We start from the raw sequence: 26,052 nt of genomic DNA on the forward strand, positions 1-26,052 counted from the left end.
GACTATTTTGAAGCGCACTCTAGACATTGTTTTATTTCATTCGTAAATACTTCATTGTACATGCCTAAGAGATAAGAGGTAGAACCTAAATTAATAACTATAGCATGCTGGGGAAATTTTAATCTAAAGTACTAAGTAGTATCTAAAAGTTGCAGGAATAAGCCAGTGGGCCCATAAACAGTGAGGCTTGATTTGGGGAAACATCAACTCCAGAAGAAAGAAGGAGGTAAAGACTTGGTCTCCTGTAAGCCACCCTTTCTTTGTCATCCTGCTTTGAGTGGTTCTTACAAATAAGCATAGGGAATGTGCACTTTCCCAGGGAACTGGGGTCTTTACAGAGGAGAATGAGCTGGCAGGGAACTGGTACATTTTCTAAGAGGAAAGGAAAAACGCAGTCACCAGAAGGTCCTGAAGTACTCAGTCAGTGATGGATTGCACTGGGACGCCTTTCAATGACTTCTTAGCCTATCAGGAACTGCTTTTAATAAAACGGAGCAGTAGGTTTTTAAGAGCGCGCTATGGAGGTGGTATTTCTCTCCCGTTATAATGTATTCTGAGAAGTTTCTTTGTTGTGATTTAGACTTCCTCCCTTGATTTTATGGTGTCATAAATCTCTGGCATTTGGTATGTGCGAGACCTCACCAGCTTGCTAGATGCATCCAGTTCCCCCTTCTCTCTAGAAGATTAAACTGAGGCCGTAGGCGCTGATGCCAGGACAGATTTAACCAATCATGTTTCCTTTACATGTAGGTCAGTCCGAGGGACAATTCTGCACTGGATCCTATTATCCACGGGTTGAAGGGCGTCGTACATCATGGTGAGTAAGCTCCATCTTCTTCCTTTAGCTAGAAAGAGAAGGGCTCGGATCTGTACCTGAAGGAATCGGGTTATCTCGCAGAGGACCAAGGGTGATACCATCCTTTGCCCTCTGAAGCCGAAGGGCTTTAGAGCCATTATCTGAGGGGTAAAGAGGTCCTGCATATCTAACCTGCCAAGGGGCCTGGGTTAACAGTGAGCCATTTTTCCCCCTCAGGTATTACTGAGAACACATATGTTGTAAATCAAAATGCTCTAAGATGAACAATTCTTAGGCGTTGGATCTGACATTTGTCTCATTTCTCTCCTAAAATTATTCCTTTTCCAAGTGCTATGTCACTTGTAAATATTTTGTGATTTGCCTCTTAGATTTAAGGAGGAAAATATAAGTAGCCAGGACAAGCCATTAAACTTCACGGTCTGTGAACCAGCACCATGCAGCTGCTGACATGGAAAGGGTGAGGCTGATGTTCTGTGTGGCAGACATCATATCCTCGGGCATAAACCTGGGAGAGAAAGTAAGATGAATGGTTCTGTCTCTTCCAACTGGTTTTATTGGCAGAATTTCCCTGCAACTTTATTATCAGCCAATGCATCATTACCTGGGGCACCAGGTTGCTCTCGTTTTAGAAGCACCCATTGCAGCAGGAAGGTGTTGAGTCTGGATCCCGTGTAATGATTTGTAAAGTTTTAATAATCTAATTAGAATTCCAAAGGCATTGACAAAAATAGCGTCGGTAACCATAATAAATCTCCCTCTGTTCCCGCAACTGTGATAAAATGTCTTCACACCTTTTGCGAGGATTGTCTTCTGACATGAGCCGACTCCGTGGAGCTTAACAAATGCCTCTTCCAGGGAAACTAAACTTGTTATCAGAGTTCGATTACGTTGGATTGAGCATTAATTGTTCTGTTCAGCCGTGCGGCAGGTAACACGAGTAAACCTGGTTTACAGAAACAGAGAGCTGGGGAGACGGCTCAGTCGGTAAAGTGCCCGCCTCGCTGGCACGAGGCCTGAGAGCTCGGCACACGCATGAAGAAACAAACTTGGCCACACCTGCCATCACTCCGGTGCTTGTGGGGGTCAGGGAGGCGGGACAGAGTCAAGATAACCCTGGGATCTCATTGGTGGGCCTGTCAGCCCAGCCTAACCCATCAGCTCCAGAAGAGTCTCTCACCAAACCCGGTGGAGACAGCAAGGAAAGCCCCTGGCGCTGCCCTCTGGCTTCCGTGGGCTTACCGTGTGCGTACGCGCATGCGCGTCCCCCACTTGTATTATGCTAAAGACTCACGTGTGTACAGAGACGGGAGGAAAGTATAATGACTGAAAGCGTTCCCTGGAGCTTTTTCACCTGAAGAAGCTTACACTGCTCCCTTCCAAATCTACGTTAATAAAAGCAGCCCCCACCCAACCAACCCCTATCTGGGAATCAAACCCAGACCCTCACTGTTAGAAATACCTTAGCACTGAGCTGTCTCCCCAGAGCCACGTGGTCATATGTATCATCTGTGAGGACCCTTTCCTCGTGACCTGACTACCTTCCCCAAACCCCACCTAATGCCATCTTTTTGGACCCAAAGTCATTCAGAAAGGGGTGCAAATAATTCCACACAGGAACACTGTCTGACTTAGGGAGGGATGGGTGATGCCAGGTTCCTTCCCTGCTCTGACAGGAAAGAGAGTTATAAACAACGTTTGCCTCCAAGGGGAAGCTCATGTGTCTCTTCAGCAAACCGAGACGCATGTCTGATCACAGGCACCCCTGGCTTTGGTCTAGATGGAGATGGCCCCAGGCAGCTGTTATGGGGAGGGGAGAGGAGGGAGGCATCACCCTTCTCTTCTGAAGTCCTTGCTGTTTCCTCCATTGGCACCTTCTCTTCCCACCTTGCATGTTCCCCAAGGGTGTTTCCACGAATACACCCACTCGTCTCAGTTCCGATTTTGCCTGTCAAAGGACTTCTCCCTACCCTCTCCAATGACTCCTGTGACATTGTCCAGGTTTTTTTTTCTCAAACATATAAGTCCGATAAAGTACACACATACAAGAAAAAATGTCGACATATAAAAGTAGAAAACAAAGGAGACAGAGGGACTGAAAAGCTCTGAGTCTTGTCTGTGAGAAGAGAAAGTAAGCTTGGGGGAGGAGTCAGAACGGGCATCTTGAAGAGTCTAAAAGGCCTTTTGTACTTTCGATTCAAGGGTCCTGTGAGGGATTTTTGTGGTCTGCTGATTTGAAGGGGCATAAATGATTATGCCTTTCACAGATTCTCTGGCTAGGGAATGATGTTGCTGACGTGTGAGGTGCAAAAGAATCACCGTGGGTTTCTGAGGCGGCGTTTACTTCTTGACCTTTGCGGGTCATATCTTAGAATGACCGACCGTTTTGCTGTTAGCGAGAAGACACATCTGTGGTGGTCCTTCCACGGAGATGCCATGAGTTATCTGGCGTTGGATCCACTTCACACTCAGTGCTTGGTCACTGGGTGTCCTGCGAATCAGACGCCATGGTGGAATTTTCAGTGAAAGAGAGATTTCCCATAGGCAAGGACGGCCTGGGAAGAATGAGAGGGAGGTATACTTGAGGAGCATGTTCATTCTGAAAGCAGGGAGAAAAGCAAGCGGGAAGTCTCAAGAGGCTCCCAAAAGTCTTGGCCAAGACACCAAAGAACTCCAGAGCCAAGCCTGCCCCTGCATGGAGCCTGCATAGGATGGTCAGAGAACTGTGTGATTCCCTGCTGCTGTGTGCTCATTGGCTGGCTCACTATGGTAGGGGTACACCATGAAGACACAGAACCTGGAAGGTGTGACCTCACCTCAGCTTGTCTCTGGAAAGAGTGTCCCAAGAGCCACTCTTGCAGATAACTTAGGCCTCCTCTGCCTCTCTTCAGGGTCATCCACCTGATCCCCACCCTCCACCCCTGACTCCATACTTACGAATCCTTTCTTCTAAGATGCTCAGTGGGTCTTATGAGTAGTGTCCTTCAGTCTTCCTGCAGTGGTTGACACCAGTGAGCTAGTGTGTGGAGCCACCCCTTGGAGCCCATACTCATGGGAGGAACCCATGGTTGAGCAGACCTTGGCTTGAAGAGAAGCCAGTTTCACTCACACTTGGGACTGTGGAGATGCCAAGGCTAAGGCCTGAAAAATTCTGAGTGAGAGATACTCTAGGCTGGGAGCAAGCTCAGACTCAGCACGACGAGCTTAGATGGAAGTGTCTGACGGAGGAGAAACGATATGGTTCCCTGGGGACTCTGAGCACAGTGACATTTTTCTCCGTTGCTACAGAGGTAAAGTCTAGAAGCTCATAAGTCATACAAAGCACCGTAATATCAAAATACAGGGTGCATGTAACGGCCATACAGGGATGCTGGCGTGCTACTCGTTTTACCTACTGCTGAAAGGTAAGAAAAGTGCACTTGGTTTCATGCTAAAAGGATATATTTTTCCTAAGGGTCTGTATTAACCCTTAGAGAATCAACCCAAACAGATGCTACCACCTTCCTGTATGTATTTTACACACTCTCAACGTTCAGGGAAACACTAACTCCTCCCTCTCTTGTGTTACCAACACATTCCACTTTTCTATTTCTTTCTTTCCTTTCCGTCTTCCTCCTCTTCCTCCTCCTCCCCCCTCTTCTCCCCCCTCTTCTTCCCTCCTCACCTTCTTTCCTTTTCCCCCTCTTCCTCTTCCTCCTCCCCCCTCTCTTCTCTCTCTCTCTCTCTCTCTCTCTCTCTCTCTCTCTCTCTCTCTCTCTCTCTCTTTAATTCTTTTTTATTTTAACAGAGTCTCACTATGTAGCTCTGACCGACCTGGAACTTGCTGTGTAGACCAAGCGGGCCTCAAACTTACAGAGATCTCTCAGCCTCTGTCTCTCCAGTTCTGGGATTAAGGACATTTGCCATGGTGCCCAGCTGCTTTTGTTTCTGAGAGGAAACCTGTTGGCGCCAATTACAATTACTTGGTTGTTGAGCCTTGTCCCGTTGTCACTCTTCTCCAAACTCCCCAACCCACCATCATTGTGTTCTTCCTCCTTACTGTCAGTCGGGCTGCATGTTTTTCACCACCCCAGAAATGTGGGAGTGGTTAGAAACAGTGTCTGCCCTACATGACAAAACCTTGCACTGGTCAAATCTGTTAAAGGCCACATCGTGATTGCTGAGAGCACACTTCTAACGATGTCCCCCAAATGAGGTTCTGGCAAGCTTCTCTCTTGTCAGTGGATGTTAGGAAAGGGATGCAAACACGTCTCACAAGAAAGCTGCTTCAGCCAACCTGTCAAACCATAGTGTGATGGACTTTCTTCACGTACACTCACCCTAGAAGGGGACCCCATGACAGACAGATGTGCCAGTGTTCAGTTTGGTGGACCAGTGAGTTTGTATTGGGATTACCAACAGGAGTATAAGTGAGGCCTTTCTTACAAGGAACAGGATTAACAAACTTAACTATAAAGTTCTGACCAATGCAGGCGGCTACATCATGAGAAAGCCAGTTCCAGCGTGGCGATGACTCCTGAAGGCCGTGACTTTGGAGCTCACTCTGCTCCTTGCAGACAGCTCCCAGGGTTTGGCTTGATAGTGTCTCTAATAGGCGCCCTCAAGACTCTACTGAGTCTCTTCTCCCCATATGTAACCTCTGTTTAGCTGCCACGTACCCCCAAGGCTCTCTCCCCCTCCAAAGGGATGCCACAATCCAGAGGAACATGCCACGCAACACCTGCAAATCTCCCGGCACACGTGCATGGTGCCTCTCCTCTTCTTCTCTTGCACTGAGATACATTTTCTACCTAATCTCTGGGCAGAATCCAGGGACGGCTGGAGTCGTACCAAGCCCCTAACAGGGAGTGAAGCAAGCAAGTAAAATTGTGTCAGTCGACTGCCTCTGGCCAACTTTTCCACACAGTGACAGGGGCCGCCGGTGCCAGCCTACCCATTCTTGTCTACACACCACACCTGACTCAACTGATCTTTCTCCAGTGAAGAGCGAATTCTAGACACGCCCAGACCCAGAGGACCGCCGCGTCCTCCTGAAACATCAAGGAGGCTCCATCTCACAAGATTATGAGCTCATGGCTAGACTGGTTGGGAAAGCCCCCCTCAGAAAGCCAGCGGAAGCGTAGGTACCCGCCACGGTATATAAGACTGTAGCTCATTCTGTGCAGCCTACCGACCTGCATGAAAGAACGCATAGTGCGTGGGCCTGTTTATGTTAGGTGCAAGAACAAGTCAAGTCAGTCCGTGGGGCCTCAAGCCAGAATGGCAGAATGAGGTGACAGTGAGGCTCAGGGTTCCTGGCGTTAGTTAAAGCGCTGTTTTTAAACTATTTATCTGAGGCACAGTATTATCACACACAAAGTTCGTGCCCGAGAATCACTGATTGAGCTTACAAAAGAAAATTGCCAAAAAAATGTGCGGAGTAAGTTTATAGTTTTGTGTTGGGACATAACTCACACCTGTGGTTGGACGCCATAGTTATAATACAGTTTCACCCTGGTGTCATATACGTTTGACTCTGTGAACTAATGACTGGCTCATGTGTTTCATACACTAATGTCTCCGGTATATCCCATCCACAAAGCTTTGAGCAGCAACAGCAGAATCCAATCGGCCTGTACAGACAGTCTAAATTTATTGAATATGCCAAAAGTGTTGAATATTGGCTATGGTGCAAATGCCAAGGACTGTGTATGCGCTGTGAAGTAAGTTAGCCCGGCCACTCTGGAGAACCACTGGGCACAATCTAACAGAGAGAACTCAGACATAGGGCCGGCAAGAGATGAGTAGAGGGGTGTCTGCAACATTGCTTCTTCTAGTTACCCCAATGCAGAACAGCCTCACAGCCTATCCAGTCGCAGGTCAGGTGAAGACAACTCAGTGACATCATAGAGTGTCGCATTGGTGTTGAATGAAAAGGGCCGGACCCCCAAGCAGCATGTTGTATGTGAGAACCAGAATATTGAGAAAGATTGGGGCAAGGCTGTACAAGATTGTGATGGTAAGCCCAGAAGGAAAGCAACACAATGATGAGTTCGAAAGGGAAGTTATGCTCACTTCATGGGTTGAGGGGGGTAGTGATGATGTCCCGAGAGCTGAGTGGAGGCTCCACGCCGCACTGTTTTTAGGGCGAATGGCATTCTGGCCTTCTGCACCGTCGTGTTATACTCTGCAGTCAAAACAGATGACTGGAACTCAAAAGTAGGAGCTTCAGACTCCTGGACCAGAGACCTCACAGCAAGCCAAGAGGGGGTTGACAGGACTTTTCTCAAACCTTTCTGCTATAACAGCCCACGACAGGCCGCTTCCTCTGTGTGTGAGTTGGTTCGAGACTGTGAAAGAACTTTGTCTGCGTCAGGGTCACATCATTGAAGAGCATCTGCTCCCCTCTTAGGGTTTAGGAAAAGGTGGAGGAAAAGCAACAAAGTGGCAGTCTAAACACAGAAAACTCCTTGCTTCTGCGTCCCTGCATGCTCAGTGTACATCCAGGAAAGGTCAAACTAGCCCAGTAGGCATCATGGAATCGTCTTGACATTCAACTACTTGGGTCCTGTGACACATAAGCAGGCATTGTTGGGAAGCTGGTCCAGGGTCACACCTTGAGAAGTGGTCCAACTATAAGGTCCTGTTTTTCCAAGGCTCTCCCACTCCCCTCCCCTTCCCCCTCCCCTCCCCTTTCCCCTCCCCTTCCCCTTCCCCTCTCTCTCTCTCTGTATTCATCTGCAGATTCCAGTCTTGACAGAGCCCCATCAGATAGGTTTTGTTGAAGGAGCGAGTTAAAAAGTATTTCACCAGACTCTAGTGTGCCGCTATTCCTCCATCACTGATATGACCGTGGGTCCTATCATAAAAAGAAAAGAAAAAGAAAAGCTATCTGGGACCACATGGCTAAACTTCCTGAAAATATCTGCACGACTTCTGGAAGCACAGCACAAATTCTAGGAAAGAAGATTTGGTGAGGGGGGAGGGTGCGGGGGGGCGGTGCGACTAATAAGGACAGAAATAGTCACCCGTGTCATTATGTACCAGCCAGACATCGCAGAGATGGACTGGCTCAGTCTGAGGCGTCCTGCCTGGTTTTTACCCATGAGTTTTAAGCAGTTTTGAGTCCATTCTTCCATTCACCTTCAGAGTGCATAGGAAACGTGAGTCAAAACACCGAGGTCAAAGGAATAAGCCGACCCTTGCACGTAAACCATTTTATGCTCGTGCAAAACTTTTCTTCCTGTACACCCCATCCTTGCTGCACAGAGGCTGGTATTTCACTCACCTGCCAAGTTGTGTCATGTGTCTGAACACACATAAGTTTGTTTTCTTATTTCCCACTTGAAATTTGATTCTAAGAGCCCAACCAGCATGGAGAATGTTATAGAAGTACTTGTTAGTTCAGGCTGCCCTAGATTTGAGTTCCGGGTCTCCAGCTTGGAAGCTATGTGATCCTGTGCAAAGGGCCGTGTCTCTCATCAATATTTCCATTGGAAAAGATGAGGGTAATGGTTTGCCTTGGGCAAATGTGTTGAGGCTGGGAAGACATGGAAATGGTGCCTACTGTGTGCCTAGAGCACTCTAGAGTAGAGCCCAAGGGACTGTAATCTGTAGACCAAATCAAGCCTCCTGCTTGCTTGCTCAAAGTTTTTTAGGTCACACAAATATCGGCCCACTACTTGTCATTATAAGTAAAGTTTTATTGTTTAGCCACACTCATTTGTTTGCATATTATCTGTGGCTGCTTTTGTTATGCACTGACAGCAGTTGTCACCAACAATACATAACAGTCCTATAAAGCTTTAACTATTTGCTCTCTGGCCCTACTCAGAAAATGTTTATCAGCCTCGCCTCAGTGGTAGCTGGTGTTTTGTTTGCTTTATTCGTAGCACTGCCCCTATGCAGTGCACATGCTTGTGTGTGTGCATGCATGCGTGTGTGTGTGTGTGTGTGTGTGTCTGTCTGTCTGTCTGTCTATGTGTATATGTGAGTGGGTGTGTCTATCTGTGTGTGTGTGTCTATGTATGTGTGTGTATGGGATGTGTCCATCTGTGTGTGTATGTGTATGTGTGTGTATGTATATGTGAGTGTATCTGTCTCAGTGTGTGTGTCTTTGTGGGTGTGTCTGTCTGTGTGTGTATGTGAGTGTGGGTGTGTCTGTGTGAATGTCTGTGTAGATGTGTGAATGTGTGTGTCTATGTGTGTGTGTATGTCTGTGTGTGTGTATTTGTGTATAGGTGTGTGTCTGTGTGGGTGTGTCTGTCTATGTGTATGTGAGTGTGTGGGTGTGTCTGTGTGGATGTCAGTGTGGGTGTGCAAATGTGTGTGTGTATGTGCATATGTGAGTGTGTGTGTCTGTGTGGATGTGTGTGTGTATCTGTGTGTATGTCTCTCTGTGTGGGTGTGCAAGCGTGTGTGTGTGTGGGTGTGTGGGTGTGGGTGTGGGTGTGTGTGACCAGTTAACACAAGTACGTAGTAGGGTCATTACTCACTATGCAACAGACTAAGCTTTGGTTTGGGGCTTGCCCCAATCCTCCCGGCCTCCAAATGTGTTTCCCGTGAATTAATGAGGGTTCTCTTGGAATGTTTACCTTGAAGCAGCGGCTCACATTATTCCCCTCTTTTGAAGGAGCAAACCAGTGCTGTGCTATCTGTGGCTTCACTGATAATTCTGAACGTTTACAGCTCACTGGTGATTTCGAGCATCGTAACACGCGACAAAATTTCCCGTTTGAAGTTTATGTTTCCAGCACTTAATTACATGGAACTTTCCTGAAGTGTGCTATAAATGTGCGGCAGCCAGCGCCTGGCTAATTGGCTCCTGTCTTTTTATGGATCCAGGAAGGACCGATGCTTATCTGAATGCTTTTGATCTCAAAATCTTCTAGAAACAGACAGGCTTAAGCCATTTCCAGTTTCCTGGATTTGGGTTTATCAAAAACCTCCACCATAGATGAGAGCAATTTCCGTTTCTTTTCTTAGCTAAATCCAGGAAGTGGGATGCTGCGGGAGTGCTGTTTTATCACTAAATGGTATTGTTAACAATAGTGTTAAGACATAAAAAGGCCTCAGAAGTTCTCATTCAACCATCCTCTGTTGAACATGTGAACAGGACATACTTAACCTTGTCGTAGTGGAATACAAAAAACAAAGGGTTAACCTCCAGCGATCCACTGGCTTCCCCTGGGTGACTTTTAGACCCTGTTTTTCTGCTATCCATATGTCACCTTAAGACAGAAGTACTGTCATCTCTGGGTCAAGAGCACAGGGTTTGGCTTTGAATATTTTTTCTGCCTTTGAGCAGATGTACAAACAATTTACTTGCTCTCCCAGTGCTGCGTTTTCTCTACCCGCATGGAGCATGAGGTCTTTGGTATATTTTAAAGTTACATTGTGTTACAGTGTGCCTGGCAGGTGGCGAGCACTCAGCTTGAGCGGGAATCCCTCTTGCACTGTGGCCCCTGTGGATTTGCACATGGCGGTTGTGGATAGCTGGTGACTGCGGAATGTTCTGCATCTACAACTACCTGGCTATTGAACATATGATGCCTGACCTTCCTGGGGCATACAAAACTTAGAGGAAATGAAGTCAGGCATAGTGACGATGCCTGTGATCCCAGCACTCAGCAGGCTGGAGGGATAAGGGCAGGCTGAGCTCTAAAAAAAACAATTAGCAAGGAAAATAAAGGAACCGATGATGACACGGATAATAAAGATGGTTTGCAGTGACCAGTGCAGTTTAGATTAGGTAATGAACCAGGGGCTGAGAAAGGAAAAAACAGATACATCTTAGCTGTCTGACCTGAGGGTGGACTGAGTCCTGCCTTGGTGCTTTCCACTTGTAACATTGTGTCATGGATACAGTTGCCCAAGGAGATAACCAGGCAGTTACAGAGGAAAGCTGAGGCTTCATAGGGATTAGCAGAGCTGTCCTAACTCCTGGAGCAGAGCAGAGATGTGAGCCCAGCTCTACTGGATCCTCCCATCCCTCCCCCACCATCTCTCTCTTGCTCTTGCTCTTGCTCCCTCTCCAGCTCTCCCTCTCCCTCTCCCTCTTCTTTGACAGGGTCTCACTTTGTAGTCCCAGCTGGCCTCAGACTCACGGAGATCTGCCCATCTCTGCTGCTAGAGTGCTTAGATTAAAGTTATGTGTCACTTGGCCCAGTCTGAGATGCTTTTTGTCCCACTCACCTTCTGGCACCAACCACTTTCTTGTCTATTGTCAAAACCACTCAATTCTTGGGTACTTGAGTCCCCTTTTGTGAATTGGCTCTTTGACATGGTAAAAAGGAGGCCTCAGGGATGCATCAGCACCATTATGTCGGCATCATCACATCAGCTGTGGTCTCCAGGACCTTACAGGTAGAGACAAGCCCCGGAACTGCTCTGGATGGTCGGGGTGTCTCATTATAGAACTCTCTCATAATGTCAGTGCCATATCCAGTTTTCTAACAGTGATCTTCATACGATTTCTCTTTGGAAAGATTAACATCAACATGTTTTATTTGAATATCAGCTTTAGATAAAAATGGTATGCCTGGTCAACGGAAACCATTAATATAGTCAAGGAGGCTTAGCACTACATTTGTGTGACAATGCCTTCCTCTGGGCCTCTCTATGTATTTGCATTTGGTGATCTGGATTTTCCAGGTAGGCTCTCCATCCTGTAAGCCGATCTCACTGAACCACCACAACTGCGCTAGTATTTATGCCATTATTGAGGTTTCTGCGATTTCCTCTAGGAAGACAGTCATAAATGATATTGCCTTGCTTTTGCTTCTCTGTTGAATATCCCACTCTTCTCTATGGCTAGCAGTTTGCACCATCACGCTTGGTAAATCCTACAGCTTCTCACGACATCACTGCTCTCTTCTATAAGTTGACGATTCAGCACATTTTCTAAAGAGACTCTTTGTCCCTATGTAACCAAAGCATTGCAAATATTAAGTTATTAGCACACTGAAAAATGCAATCAATCAGATGATTATCATCTAATGTTTTAATGATCACATTTTTAATCCAATTATGCATGTTTGAATCTTTCAAATTTTCTTTAATTAAAAATTGCCTCTTGGCACTGCTATCAGAAAGAAGAAATTGAACAGAATGAGCCAGATATAATTTAATGCTGCAAGGATAACTGGGCTGGGTTGAGCTTCACGGCTGACCATGACTTTAAGGCCTTCATACAAAATTTCCTAATTGATAAGGAAAATTTAATCATCTTCAAACACACTTCATTTGCATTCAAATAAGGCATTCCTTTTTCCAAACAAACCTCCCCTAACTGATTATTCATATTGTCGTTCAAAAATGCTTAAAAAATGAAAGACAGAGTTGGGTGAAATGTAGACTACTTAATACAGTGTGTATTTAATATAAAAGTCATGCATTATTCATCTTTGCAATTTGAATAACTTTGAATTTAGCATCCCTGTTCCTCATCTTTTCCTTTGATGAACAATTAATTATTAAAATATAATATTGTCTGCACACAGCACCCGGGATCCTAGAGAGTGGAGTAGGAGGCTCGTGTCCTCTCAGTCCTGTTACCCAGCAGTGCACAGCTCTTGCTTGTTTTGGCAATGAATGGTGGGAGAGGTGGATGTTCTTCTCAACTGGTGAGCGGCTGGAACGAAAGGGCTTTGGATTTAAGTTAGTAATTAGGCCAGAAGTTCAGGGGAGGATGCGCTTTTGAGGTCGGTGTGGAGCAACCCAGCCTCTGTAAAGTGGTCCCAAAACAGACTAGTTTCATTGAACAGTACTTCTGGGCACTCTCAACGACAAGCACGTTCAATGCCAAGTTAGAGTGTTAACTAGTTGCTAACTTTCAAGTTAGAGTGTTAACTAGTTGCTGCTCAACCTCCAGTGTCAGGCGCTCTGACTGTCCTGGCTCAGAGAGCAGCCCTGTAGCTTGCCGGGGAAAGCTGAGTTGTGATTCTGTCCTACATGGCTTGGCAGCAGCAAGGCTCTCTTCCTCCTAGTAGCTCCATTACAAAGATCTTCTTCGTCATGAAGAGCTACATTGTGAGCTCAGTCACCTCTTCTTCCCCACGCCTGTCTCTCGAGTGGGTTCTGTTGGTTGAGCACAGGCTGTGGCTGGAGCAGATGGGTCAGTATTGGAGATCTGCCACATGAGGTGTCTCCATTTCCAACTCAGGACATTGAAACAGAAGGCCGTGTTCAAGACTATCCTGTGGGGTTGGGGATTTAGCTCAGGGGTAGAGCGCTTGCCTAGGAAGCGCAAGGCACTGGGTTCGGTCCCCAGCTCCAGAAAAAAAAAATGACTATCCTGTGTTACGTAGCAAAACCCTGTCTCAAGAAACCAAAAAAAGTTAACGCTAGTATGTGTCGTTAACACACAGCGTGTCTTCCCTGATCCTCTTGCAAGCCTGGCTATGACTTAGAATGGAATTTGTGTCACATTGTGTGGTAGCCCCTTGAACTTAGGTTAAGGTGTGCACATTTAGGCCAGAAAGCCAGTCCTTTCCAGTTTTTCCACTGCATCCCTAATTATACAAAATGATATTCCCCTAATGTGAATTGCATGCTTCTCAGTGCTGCAGACATATTTGGAAGGGTGTGTGCAGTTATTATTAAATTAAAAGTCCTTAATAAGACTATAGAAGTGATTCTGTTACGTGATTTTGAACACGATATCTTTGATCTATTGCCCTGCAATACCTAAAATATTTACTCTCCGCTGCTTTATAGACAATGCTTGTTTGCTATCCTTGCTTAAAAGCACAGCAAAAGCCAGCCTGGGAACCTTCCCTGCTTGCCCTCAGCCAGGGGCTGCCTTGAAATGTAGGTTTACAGTGGGCCAGGCATGGGGTAAACCCCCTTATTCTAAGTTACTCTCATAATGACCATTTTACAGAGTATAGAAACAGCCCAGAGATGGTAAGGCTTTTGCCTGAAGTTGCACAGCTTTTCGATATCATTTCATTCCAAGGCCCAGGTTAGAGCCTTGACAGTAGTGGTCAAGTTGAAAAAGGAAAAGCTCTGAGCCAGGTGTAGGTCCTGAGTTGTGTTTCTAAATACTAGGGAAGGATTATACTTGAGTCTCTGCTTGCCTCAAGCCTTTGCCCCCAGATAGGTTATGTATTAGCAAACTGGACTAAGTCAGAGGGTCTGAGAGTGACCTTCGGGCTCTATGTCAACTCTGGACGTAGTGGCTATGGTATTTGGTGTCAGAGTTGCTGAAAGAAATGGTGTTCCCCCTCCTGAAGCCCCTGCCTAGGGCAGTCTCAAGCCTTGTAGGTTGGCAGCAAGGTGGTGACAGAGAAGTGGAATCCAGCCCCTAGCTACATCTGCCAGCTCTGTCACAGAACTGCTCACACGTCCTAGACTTTCGAGGTCAGCCCCATCCCAGCAAGGCTCACACTTGGAGCTCTCATGAGACCACACAGGAACTCACAGATGCACGGACCGTGCTCCCGCCCAACCAGCGTTCTCTCTCGATAGGACATCGCCGCACCCCGTTTGTGGGCCACTTTGCTGCTTCATCGTTTCATACTCGTTAAAGCCGTCACCTCCTGGAGTCTGGGGCAGTGTCAGCTCATAGGGATTATCTTGTTTCGCCCTGGTGGTATACACACAGCCTGCTCGCCTAAGAAAACCACAGGTGTCCCCAGTCTTTCATTTGGGAGCCCCTGATCCCAGCACAGGCCACAGTGATCCCTGTTCCACCTGCTGCTCAAGGGAGACCGGAAAGTGGCAGTTTTGATGCCCATGATGCCAAGCCCTGTGCACACCCTCTGGGTGTTCTGGCTTCGTGTTGGCTGCTGTGTGGCCAGGGTAACACAGAGGCTACAAGCAAGGGCCAAAATAGTCCTTCTCCCAGCCAAGCCAGTCCCCAGCCAAGCACACTTTGATAGGTGTCCCTAGTAACTAGGTAAAATTAAAGTCCAGATTTGCCAGGGGGTGGAGACTCGAGCCTTTTAGTTTCCACTTTGATTCAACTGGGATCACTTTCTGTGTGCTTTTGGTCGCAAAGCCTATGATTTAAAGGCTCTTATGTTTATTTTTTTTCCTTTTAAAAAAATTAATCTAAAACTTCCAGAAGTATGGGCTTCTGTTGCTGAGCCTCAGTAAGAGCCCACTGTACTCTGCCTTCTGATAACCCTAAGAGTCCATGGTTAGCTTCTCTGTGCCCTGATTTCTACATAAGCCAAGCACGTGAAGGCACACTTCTGGGTTGTGGGGAGAACTCTGTTGGGAAGTAAGTGCTTGCTGTGCAAGCATAAGTAACTGAAAGTGATCCCCAGCACCCATGCTAAAAGAATCGCTGGGTATGCTAGATTATGCTCGAAGTCCAAGAGCTCAGCTGGCAAAGGTGGGCCTCCACACTAGGTTTCACTGGCCAGTCTGCAGAACTGGTGAGCTCCAGGCCAGGAAGAGGCCATTTCATAAAACAAGATGAATATGACCTAAGGAGCGACATCAAGGCTGACATCAGACCTCTACATGCAAACATTCACAGGCATCCATAGAAACACACACACACACACACACACACACACACACACACACACACACACACACACACACACACACACACACACACACACACACACACACACACACACACACACACACACATACAAACATACAAATCATACTTTGCCAAACTGTGGACAGCTAGGAAATTATGATGACTTGTTTCTAACTTCCTGGTTCAGCATTCTAGACTTTGGGGATTGGGTCCATAACGGGACGAACTTGATAGAGTTATTTTAAGGATCAAATAACTTTGCAAATAAAGTTTGCAAAGCTTTTAAAACAAGACCTTCGACATGCACTGAGTGCCGTGAGAATGTTTTGGCATGTGAATAGGATATTGGGTAACACAGAATATAGCCCAGAATGTCCTTTTAAAAATCTCTTCTAGAAGATACTGCAGTTTGGGTGATTTTAGGATATTTACTTTCTACTGGAATTGTTGCAATTTCTGCCAGGTACCTAGACTTCTGAAATATGGACGTTATACTGTGCCTGCACCGGATATTCTGTTGAGTGGTTTAAGATGGTCAGACTGGGGGAAGAACGTGGCTCCAGACACATAGGTGTGTCTGGATGCTTGCTCAAAGCCTTGAAGGCCAACAGCAGTGTTTTGGCAGCTGTGGTGGGTGGAAGCTACTGAGGAAATGAGGCAAACCATTAGCAAGACTTTGATTGCCTAGAGTAGGGATGGGATGGGAAGGGGGGTTGTGGAGGGGAAACCGGAAAGGGGGATATCATTTGAAATATAAATGAATAAAATGATAAATAAAAAAAGGTGTCTGAAAGTGCAGCGAAGAGGGGCTGTCTCCATTTAAGTTCAGGTCGTCTCTGAAGATGCAGAGAGAAACCAGGTCCCTCTCAGATTTATAAAGAAAGGCTTATAATCCTTGTAGGGTGAATTCCTTGTAGGAATCCTTGTAGGTTACAGTCTAGAGAATGGCATGCGTTTGCTGTTTTGAATGAGTATATTTATTAAATACACAGTAAGCTAAAGTAACAATAAATAAGTGATAGAAGGTAGGTGAAAGTTAGATGGTTGATCAATAAATTGATAGATAGATAATTAGATGATAGATGGATAGATAGTAGATGGAAGGTAGATGATAGATAAATGATAGATTGATAGATGATGGTTGGATAGATAGTAAATAAATAATACTTGGATGATAGGTAGATAGATGGATAGATAGAAGATGGATAATAGATAGATGGATGATAGGTAGATAGTAGGTAAATAGATGATCAATTGATAGATGATAGGTAATTATATATAATTACAAATGGATGATTGATAGATGATAACCAGCTAGGTGATATATGGATAGATAGAAAGGAAGAAAGAAAGTAAGAAAAAAGAAAGATAGAGAATAGGTAGTTGCATGATAATAGATGGGTAGATAGATAAATAGCTAACAAAATATTGTCAAATAAGGGACATAAGGTACCAGCGTAGCTAACTGAGGAAGCCCCCATTGAAGCAGTCAGCTCGAGTTCCTAACAGAGAGCGTATCTGGCAGAACAGAGTGATCCCTTGTTGGTTTTTTTTTTTTTTTTTTTCTTGGGGCTGGAGAGATGGCTCAACGGTTAAGAGCACTGACTGCTCTTCCAGAGGTCCTGAGTTCAATTCCCAGCAACCACATGGTGGCTCACAACCATCTGTAATGGGATCTGATGCCCTCTTCTGGTGTGTCTGAAGACAGCTATAGTTTAAGTTACATAAAACAAACTAATCTAAATTTTAAAAGAAGAGAGAAAGGGGTTACTAGAAGAGTAACAAAAAACAGGAAAAGAGAATAAAAAAAATTTTCTTCTAGAAGGTATTAGTCATACTCATTATACAGTTTAGATGCGCCCAAGAAAAGGTAACATCCTCAGCTTAGCCGCTCGTAGCATCCACTAGAAACCAATGGAGTATCGAGGCAGGGCGGGAGTTCCCAGTCTAGACTTCGGTCCACCTTCTCTACCCCATTGTTACCAAAGGATAGGCACTGGTCACCGCTTTGGAAATCGTTGACTTTCTTGTTGTTCTGGAGGTCACAGTTTTTACTCGGGTGGTTTTTGTCCTCTATGTCACAACCCATCTACAAATGAGAAGCCTTGGAGGACACTTGATCAACACAAAGGGGACAGTGCCCCATGTTCAGAGCCAGCTACTCAGTGAGTTGAGGCAACACTCGCCTTTCTCTAGTTTGCTCTTCTGTGCTAACCAAAGGAGAGGGAAGCATTCTTTTGACCTACACTGTAGCTCACATTTCATCATTGCTGAAAGTCAGGGCAGAAACCTTGGAGGAACACTGCTACTGGACTGGGTTACTCTCTTCCTCGTGCATGCTGGCTTTCTTGTATCATCCCAACCTACCTGGCCTACCACAGCTGTCCTCAGTCAAAAAAACGAAACATCCTATCTCACAGACAAGGCTTTGGCCAGTATGATGCTGGCGGTTCCTCCACTACTCTAACTGCATTCCTCAGCAGCTTTGCATGGTCTCAAACGTCCCCCACATCCACTTTTCATCTAATGCGTTTTAAGTCCTTTGATTGGAGCTGTGTGGTTCCTGGTGTTCAGGTGCCTGGCTTCACCTCCCAGGACAGCTTCTTTGAAGCTGTGTAACCTCAGATGGGCACCAACTTGCAGCGAGCCCTACCTTCTACACAGAGTTATTCTCAGGACCATTGTCTGTTTATTGTTACTCTTTATTTGAATATGGATCCTCTCATGTCTTCTTTTTCTCTCTCTACTCTGTCCCCCATCCTCTCTTGCTCTCTGTTTGTTTGTGTCACTCTTGTTTGCCCTCACACTCTCTCCCTTTCTTTCTTCCTTTCAAACCTCTTTCTTTTTTGATTCTTTTTTTTTTTTAAGATTTATTTATTTCATGTGTATGAGTACATTGTAGCTGTCTTCAGACACACCAGAAGAGGGCATCAGATCCCATGACAGATGGTTGTGAGCCACCATGTGGTTGCTGGGATTTGAAGTCAGGACCTCTGGAAGAGCAGTCAGTGCTCTCTCTAAACCACTGAGCCATCTCTCCAGAGCTCTTTTTTGATTCTTTATTCCTTTTTTAGAGTCCAGTCTTCATCCCCCTCCTGGTCCATCCCCCTCACTGCTCCCCATCCCATATCTCTCCCCGCAATCCCACCAGACCTCCCCCCTCCCTGGGGCCTCAAATCTCTAGAGGGTTGGGGGCATCTTCTCTGAGTCCAGACCCAGCAGTCCTCTGCTGTGTATGTGTCAGGGGCCTCGGATCAGCTACTGCATGCTGCCTGGTTGGTGGCTCGGTGTCTGAGAGATCTTGGGGGTCCAGGACAGTGGAGACTGCTGGTCTTCTCACGAGGCTGCCTTCCTCCTCAGCTTCGTCCAATTTTTCCCCAGTTCAACCACAGGTGTCCCCCGGCTTCCATCCATTGGTTGGTGGCTAATATCTGCATCTGACTTCCTGCTGTGTGTTGGGCCTCTCAGAGGCAGCCATGCTAGGCTCCTGTCTGCAAGCACACCACAGCATCGGTAGCAGTGTCAGGGTCCCAGGCTTCCCCTTGAGGTGGATCCCAATTTGGGTGTGTCACTGGGCCTCCTTCCCTCAGTTTCTTCTCCATTTTTGTCCCTGCGGTTCCTTCAGACAGGAACAATTCTGGGTCAGAGCTTTCGATGGCAACCCCTTCCCTCTACTTGATGTCCTGCCCCCTCAGTGGAGGTGGACTCTACCAGTTCCCCCTCCCAACTGTAGAGCATTTCATCCATGCTCCCTCCCCTTGAGCCCTGAGAGTCTCTCATCTCCCAGGTCTCTAGTATATTCTAGAGGGTGCCCCCACCTCCTACCTCCCGAGTTTGCCTGTTTCCATTCTTTCTGCTGGCCCTCAGGGCTTCAGTCCTTCCCTCTCCCCCCCCCCCCGCCAAAAAAAAGATGTGAGCATATCCTCCCCTTCCCATCACTGTCCCCTCTCTCACCCAGGTCCCTCCTTCCCTCCCTCTGACCCCTGTGATTGCTTTCTTTTCCCTCCCAAGTGGGATTGAGGTATTCCAAGCTTCTTTCAATGGCCAATGTTTTCAAGGTCAGAGGCGTGCCCTGTCTAGGTTTCACTTGGAACTGGATAGGCCTTGAATACTACTTTCCTCATTCTTTTGACCAAATATCTGACTGGCAATGGAGGAAGGGTTTACCCTGGCTCCCAGCTTGAGGGTGCAGTCCACTATATTAGGGAACGTATTGCAGTGGGAGCTGCTAGCAGCTGTGGCAGTCATTGAATCGCTTGCTCGTGTCTTAGCTGACTAGGAAACAGGGATGGGAGAGTTGCCAACAACTCAGCAGGCTTTTTTCTTTCAGCTTTCTCCCTTTTTCTTCAGTCTTGACCTCCAGCCACCCATATTTAGGGTAGGTAGGGTCTCCTCTGCCCTTGTCACTCCTCTCTGGAAACACTCTCAATGACACATCCAAGGTGTGCTTCAGTAACTGTCCGAGGTGTCTCTCAATTCAGTCAGGGGGACTATGGAAAACTAAGCATTGTACCTCCCCTGAAATCATCCATCAAGAGTGCGGCCCATTTGGGAAATGAACATCGAATTAGCTCACTGGTGGTTGATGAAGTCTTTTGCTTTGTTTGTTTGCTGTCACAACTGTGGTCTCATTTTGCTCCAAGCTTTCTCTACTGGTTATCAGTTCATAGGCACTAGACAGAGAAGGCCTGGCTGGTTTTAAATAAAGCAAGATTGGGATGGAGTCTCCTGCAGGGTGAATGAGTCTTCCCAGCCAGGGAGTTCTGGCTCCTTGCAAGCGGGGAGGGACTGCCGCACCTCATTGCCGGGGAGCCTTGCCTCTCCACCACACATCTGGGACTCGCCATCTTGTTATCCGAGGCCCTCCTGCTACCAGATGCCAGTGCATCTGAGGGAACGCCTGGGTCAGGGGCTGGGTTTGGAGCTGTATGTCTGAGGTATGATATGACATTCTATTTCATCCTCTCGCCTCTCTCCCCACACAGAGAAGGAGACCTTCCTGGATCCTTTCGTCCTCCGAGACCTCCTGCCCGCATCCCTGGGGAGCTACTACCGATACACGGGCTCCTTGACCACTCCTCCATGTAGTGAAATTGTGGAGTGGATTGTCTTCCGGAGGCCCGTTCCCATCTCCTACCACCAGGTAAGCAGTCTGCTCCCATTTGTGGTTTCCATCTTGACTAGCTTTGTGTTGAATATTTACTATTGCTAGATATGGCTAGTATGGGGTTTTGTTTAAGTCTCGGCTTTTTATTGATTTCTTTACTGTATCCGACATATAGTTTCAAACCCAAGAAGAGCAGAATATAAAATACGTTTTCTCAGTGCTGTCTTCTGGGCATAACACAGCCAGTTCAATCAGGATCCCATAGCAGCCACGGCTTCAGGCAGTGTACCTGCACAGACTGGGCCTCTCAGCAGTCAGTCATGGATCCAGGAGAGGTTTACAGGGCCCTGCCCATCCCTACCGAACCATTTGCTGCTGATGGATTCTGGAGATAGGGCAGTCATTGTATTCAGCCCCACAACAAGCCTGCCAGGCTCAGTGGACAGCTCCAAATCCATGGTCATGCAGATGGTCCTGGTTAAACTCAGTGGCTTTAAAATAAGTAGGTAAAAAGAAACGAATGTGAGAAAGGAATCTATAGGAGGAGAGAGAATAATAGGGTTGTAAGCGATATTAGAGAGTGTACAGGGATACAATATTCAGAATCCATATTATACACGCACAAACCTGTCAAAGAACAAATTCTGTAAACGTAATATAGACAATAAGACTTTAGACTCGGAGAAAATATTTTTCACATTAAGATTAACTGAGAATTGCAGACACGACATGAGGTATTGCTTGGGATTTGATCTTGGGGAAATAATAGCTAGTCCACAGTGGCAGCTCGTATCCGAGGGACATCCGTTCTTCCTGTGTGTTTCTCCAGTCATGGTCTTAGGTCAGTATGATTTCCCTCCTGGGCCTTCTGACTCCATTGCTCCCCACTGTCTGAATATGCAAACAGAGCAGCGTGAAGGAGGAGAGCTTTCCTTTCACTCAGTTTCTGAGGGTTTAGTCCTTGGTTCCCTGGGTTCATTGCTCTGGTCCTGGGAGACAGGATATGGTGAGCAGAGAGCAGCAGGCAGCAAGAACAAGTGGGGATGGGACATCAAAACAGTATTCCTTGAGACCTCCCTTGGGTGAGCCTTGAAGAAGTTGGCATCCACTTGGTCCTGTCTCCCATTTCTCAGGAGTGGCCACCAGCTAGACATGGGAGCCTTCCAGAGACACTGAGTATCTAAAGCAGCCAAGCTGTTATTGAACGGGATCCTTACATGTGTCAACTAGATCAGTGATGCAAAAGCATTGAGGGATGGGTGTTGCAAAAGCATCAGGGTATGGATGGAGGTACTGGGTGCTGTTCGGGGACCTGGCGATGTCATCATATGATGACAAACCAAGGTTTCTAACCCACTGCTGCCCTGCTTCCTTCTGGTTTGGGTCTGAGATGGTCTCCTTGAAAGGTAGGATTCGGGCCAAGCGGTTAATCGCAGGGAGAAGCTGGTAAAACTGGACTGGGATTGGTACACTGGCTGGGGAAAGTTAGCCATGAGTTGCCTGAGGGCCCTGACAGAATAAAGAGGCACTTTTTGGAAAGCACAAGTTCTTTATCCAAAGTCCATCCTAGAGCTCGTAAGGGTTCGGTGGGAAAGCCGCTAAAGCCGCTTGCAGCTATGCCTAATGACATTGAGTTCCGTCCCCAGGGTCTACATAATGAAGGGAGAGAAGTGACTCCCACACATTGTCCTCTGCTGTCCATGCGCACAGCCCCCCAGAATAAACAAGTCAATGTAATCTTTAAAAAAAGACCCTCGGTTCGTACTGGGAAAGAAATAGTAAGAGGCCTTATGTGTAGGGCCAGGAACAATGGATACGATAAGATACAAGAATGGAACCGCGAACCAGCAGCTCTCTGAAGTGAAGGGCTCCTTAAAGCTCTTCCGTTCATATGGCCCCTTCCCTACCCAGCCAACCTTATAGCTGTGGGTTGCAGTGGGCAGAGGGGAGGGAAAGTTTTACAGTGGTATGATAATACCAGCACTTAACTCAGAACACCGGTAATAAGGCTTCGATCTTGGGGGTTGATCCAAAGATTTTCCTGAAGCAAGGCAGAGGGTAGAGAATAGGGAGGAGAAGAAAGAGTCTGAGGACGCTCCACTTGGGCATTGTCCTGGCTACAGCAGGCAGAGATTATGCTTCAGTACATCCGAGCAGACAGAGTACCTGGAGAAGCAGTAGTCAGGCCATCTTGAGGTGAGACTGGGTGAGCCTTCCTGCACCCAACTGACTTCTAACTGGACAGGGAAGTTTCGTGTTTCATCTGTCTTGCATCCAGAGGTCTCACCAATCAGGAAGCTTCTTACATGGCTTTGGAACTGATCCTGTACTTTGCCAGAGCTTGGCTCCCTGCTTGTTTGGTCCACTTATAGTTCTACTAGTCCTAGTTGACCCTTGAGGGAAAGAGCTGGCGAGAGCTGGCAAGAGCTGGCTGAAGTCAGCTCTCCTATCAAGAAAGGATTCCTGAAGATGCTTCTGAGAACTCAGCCAACCAAAACGTGGTCTTGAGTCACGTGCCCATCCTTAAATAAGTCAAAGGAGGTGTCCAGCAGTGTCCCAACATACCCAGTGTTGACCTTTCTCAGGTTACATGGGGCAGGAGCTCTAGAAGAAGGCAGACCAGGCCAGCCCTTTATCCTCCGGACAAAGCAGGTGTCATGGCACCACGATAACCTGGGTTTTTCTGCTGCGAGCACCCATTTTTCTTTGGGGATGTTTTTCTTTTTAATTCACACTATGACAGAAAAGGAAGGGCTAGCAATTTGGTTCCTGAACAGGATCTGCCAGCTGTGAGGAGAAAATGGAATAGAGACAGGTTTTCTTCCTAATGGTGAAGCCAACATTGTTTTGTTTTTAAAGAAATTAGTCCAAATATTTATTTCTGTAGGGTTGAGGGAAAAGTGTAGTTGATTTTCAAAAGGGTTCTTTTTGTTACTTAAGATAAATGCTTCTGCCTTCAAATATTTCAATGCTTGAGCTATTGAAGTTAAGATTTGCCCTTTTTTTTTTTTTTTTTTTTTTTTGGTAGGGGTGGGGGGGTTGGCTAGCCCAGGGATCCGAAGGCCGTCAGCCCACTGGGTTGTTGTGGCAGTTACAGCTGTCTAATAGGCTCAAATGAAACCCACACTTCTGGGGAGTGGGTGTGTAGAAGTGTTTGTGGACTTGGAAGCATTTTGACATTTGGAAACTGGAGCTTTTAGAAAGTGCTTTGTCGACGCCTTTGTGCTTGTCAGAGATCTAGAGCAAGCACAGGAGGAGAAGAACGCAGGTGTTTGCTTTGCCTTCCCTGGAAGGGACTGTGTTACAAAGAAACAAAGAAAAAGAAGTCGTACTTGCTTTCTAATTTATTACAGATTGCCCGCGGAATGCTGCACTTTTATCAGGCCCTGCACCCTACATTGCTGTCTCATTCCCAAAACAGGCACAACCCCTGTCCCTGTGGCTGCACTGTCTCCTTGCTGGCCAGCTTGCAGAGGCCACAGCTGCATCACACACATAAGCCGCACGCCCTCCACAGACACCACACCCCGAGGAGAGTGTCCATCCATGTATCAGTGCCTCAAAACTTTGGATTCCATCACGGCCAATGTTCTTTCTGAAGCTAGCAGAGAACACTGATTTCAGGGAGGCAGGAGCCAGTTTGGAAAAGCCCAGTGGTTAGGAATTCCACAACTGCCTCTGTCAGAGAGAAAGCAGCCAAATATTTCAGGTCCTTTCCACTAGTTCTTAGAAGGTCCCTCTCATCTCTTTTCTCGTCACTGTGGGCAAGCAGTGAGTAAGCGCGTTCTTTGTAAGACGTGTTGAACGGCCCAGGTGTAGGAACTGAGAATGTTGATCTCTTTAAAGCCTTGCAGAGCGCACAGACAGGTTCTTAAACTGCCTCTTTTTACTCTCCCCTATGGCTCTACCCTAGCATTCTAACCAGCTCTTAGCCAATGACCTTGACATCTCTCTTGTTTGATAATGTAGGTTCAAGTGTGGTCTTTTCTGGTTGGCTGACCAGTAGTCAGTCTGGGTTATAAGACTCCAGGATCCATCCATTGTAAATGCTAGGCAAAGTCACAGGCCTGGGAAGAAATGTGATTCAAACGTAAAAACACTCTGTACAACTGTGAGGACCAAAGTTCAAATCCCCGGAAACCCATAAAAACGCTGAGTGAGTGCAGCGTCCTATTCGTAATGACCAACTACGGAAGGCTGGAGCAGTTCGTCCCCAGAGCAAGCTGCTTCTCAAAACTAGCTATACTGGGGAGCTTGGCGTTTGATTGAGGGAGACTGTCCCAGTGAAAGTGATGGCAAAGAGATGGAGAAAGGTGGATGTCTGACATCAGCCCCAGACTTCTGAGTGAGCGTGTATGCAGGCGCATGCACGCACACACACACGCTCACACATACACACACAGGGTCAGGGGATAAGAGGAGAGAAAATGGGAAATAAAGTGCTGCTATCTCCTTGTCATCCATACAGAATTGCAGCCTGATCTGGGAGTATTAGGGAATGGGACTAGGGCTTGGGGTCAGCTGTCTGCAGTCTTTTCTTTAAGCTTCCACACATGTTCACGTCGTCTATTGAACACGTTCTCTCTCGTGCTGAGTCCAGGAGACATTATTCTGATGCAGATTCTGTTTCACCCTGCAGCAGAGTTTTACCAACGGTGCCTCCGTGCCCATCGTTGGAGTTGGAGTGGCTCCTGCTATACGTTAAGAAACGGCATTGCCCGTGGTTTTTCTCCAGCATGGTTTTGTTTTCATACTTAAACTTTATGTGCGTGGGTATTTTGCCTACACATATGTCCCTGTACTAGACAAACAGGATTCCAAGTACCCGAGAAAGCACTGAATCTCCTAGAACTGGGAGTTACAGACTAGAATGAGAGGCCACGGTGGGTGTGCTTGGAATTGAGCTCAGGACCTCTGTAAGGGTGTAAGGCTCTGAACCACTGAGCCATCCCTCCAGCCCTTTACCATGATTATAATTTTGGGGGTTATGCTCTCCACTGTGTGGCAATATGCAGATTTATGCAATAAACGTAAATGTCTTAATTAGTCTGCTTAAGGTATTTGGCTTTTTTTTTTTTTTTTTTTTTTTTTTCTCTGAGGTAAGTTGGAAAGGAAAAGTTTATCTGCATTGCCCTTTGACTACTGGTCTGTCTGTCTGTCAGAGTATACTTTTGGAGTTAGAAAGTTATACTTTGGGGGCAGACGGCCTTCAAACTGAGAGTTCCATTCCTGGCTCTGTTTCTCAGATAAGTTTCTCTACTTTGTGCTTCTGTTTCCACATTGTAAGACAACGAAGATCGAAAGGTAATAGAGGAGAAGTGTGCAGACCTGTGCTTGACAGGAGAGGAAGCAGCTTAAGAAGCATTTGTAGTCTTCCCAATCTCCTTATCAGCCGATCACCGTATCCAAGTGACAGCCCTGTCCCATGGAAATAGAGCAAGCCCTTGTTTAAGTCCCATGGTGGACACGTTGAGAAATATGAAACAAGAACAGGAAATCAATTTTAACATAGAATTTAGCCCAGTGATCTGAAATATCGCTCCAGGGTGTGTGAGCTAAGGGAAGAGCAGGCGTAGCTCCTGGCTGCTGTGGTGCTAAGGCACCATGAGAGCGAGTACGTCAGTTATCCGGGGAGCATCCTTTCTGACACCA

General features: G+C 46.7%; 1 protein-coding gene across 2 annotated transcripts in view; it reads left to right on the forward strand.

Moving 5' to 3' along the window:
• The window catches only part of Ptprg (protein tyrosine phosphatase receptor type G), a 671,028-nt gene that overhangs the window by 523,053 nt on the left and 121,923 nt on the right, over positions 1 to 26,052 (forward strand). For both annotated transcript variants that reach the window (XM_032918016.1, XM_032918017.1), the window contains exons 6-7: positions 751 to 817; positions 20,279 to 20,436. In XM_032918016.1, coding sequence (XP_032773907.1) covers positions 751 to 817; positions 20,279 to 20,436 — 225 coding nt within the window. The remainder of the gene's footprint in view (positions 1 to 750; positions 818 to 20,278; positions 20,437 to 26,052) is intronic.

The sequence above is a fragment of the Rattus rattus genome, chromosome 12 (genome assembly GCF_011064425.1).
Source record: "Rattus rattus isolate New Zealand chromosome 12, Rrattus_CSIRO_v1, whole genome shotgun sequence".
Classification (NCBI taxonomy): Eukaryota; Metazoa; Chordata; class Mammalia; order Rodentia; family Muridae; genus Rattus; species Rattus rattus.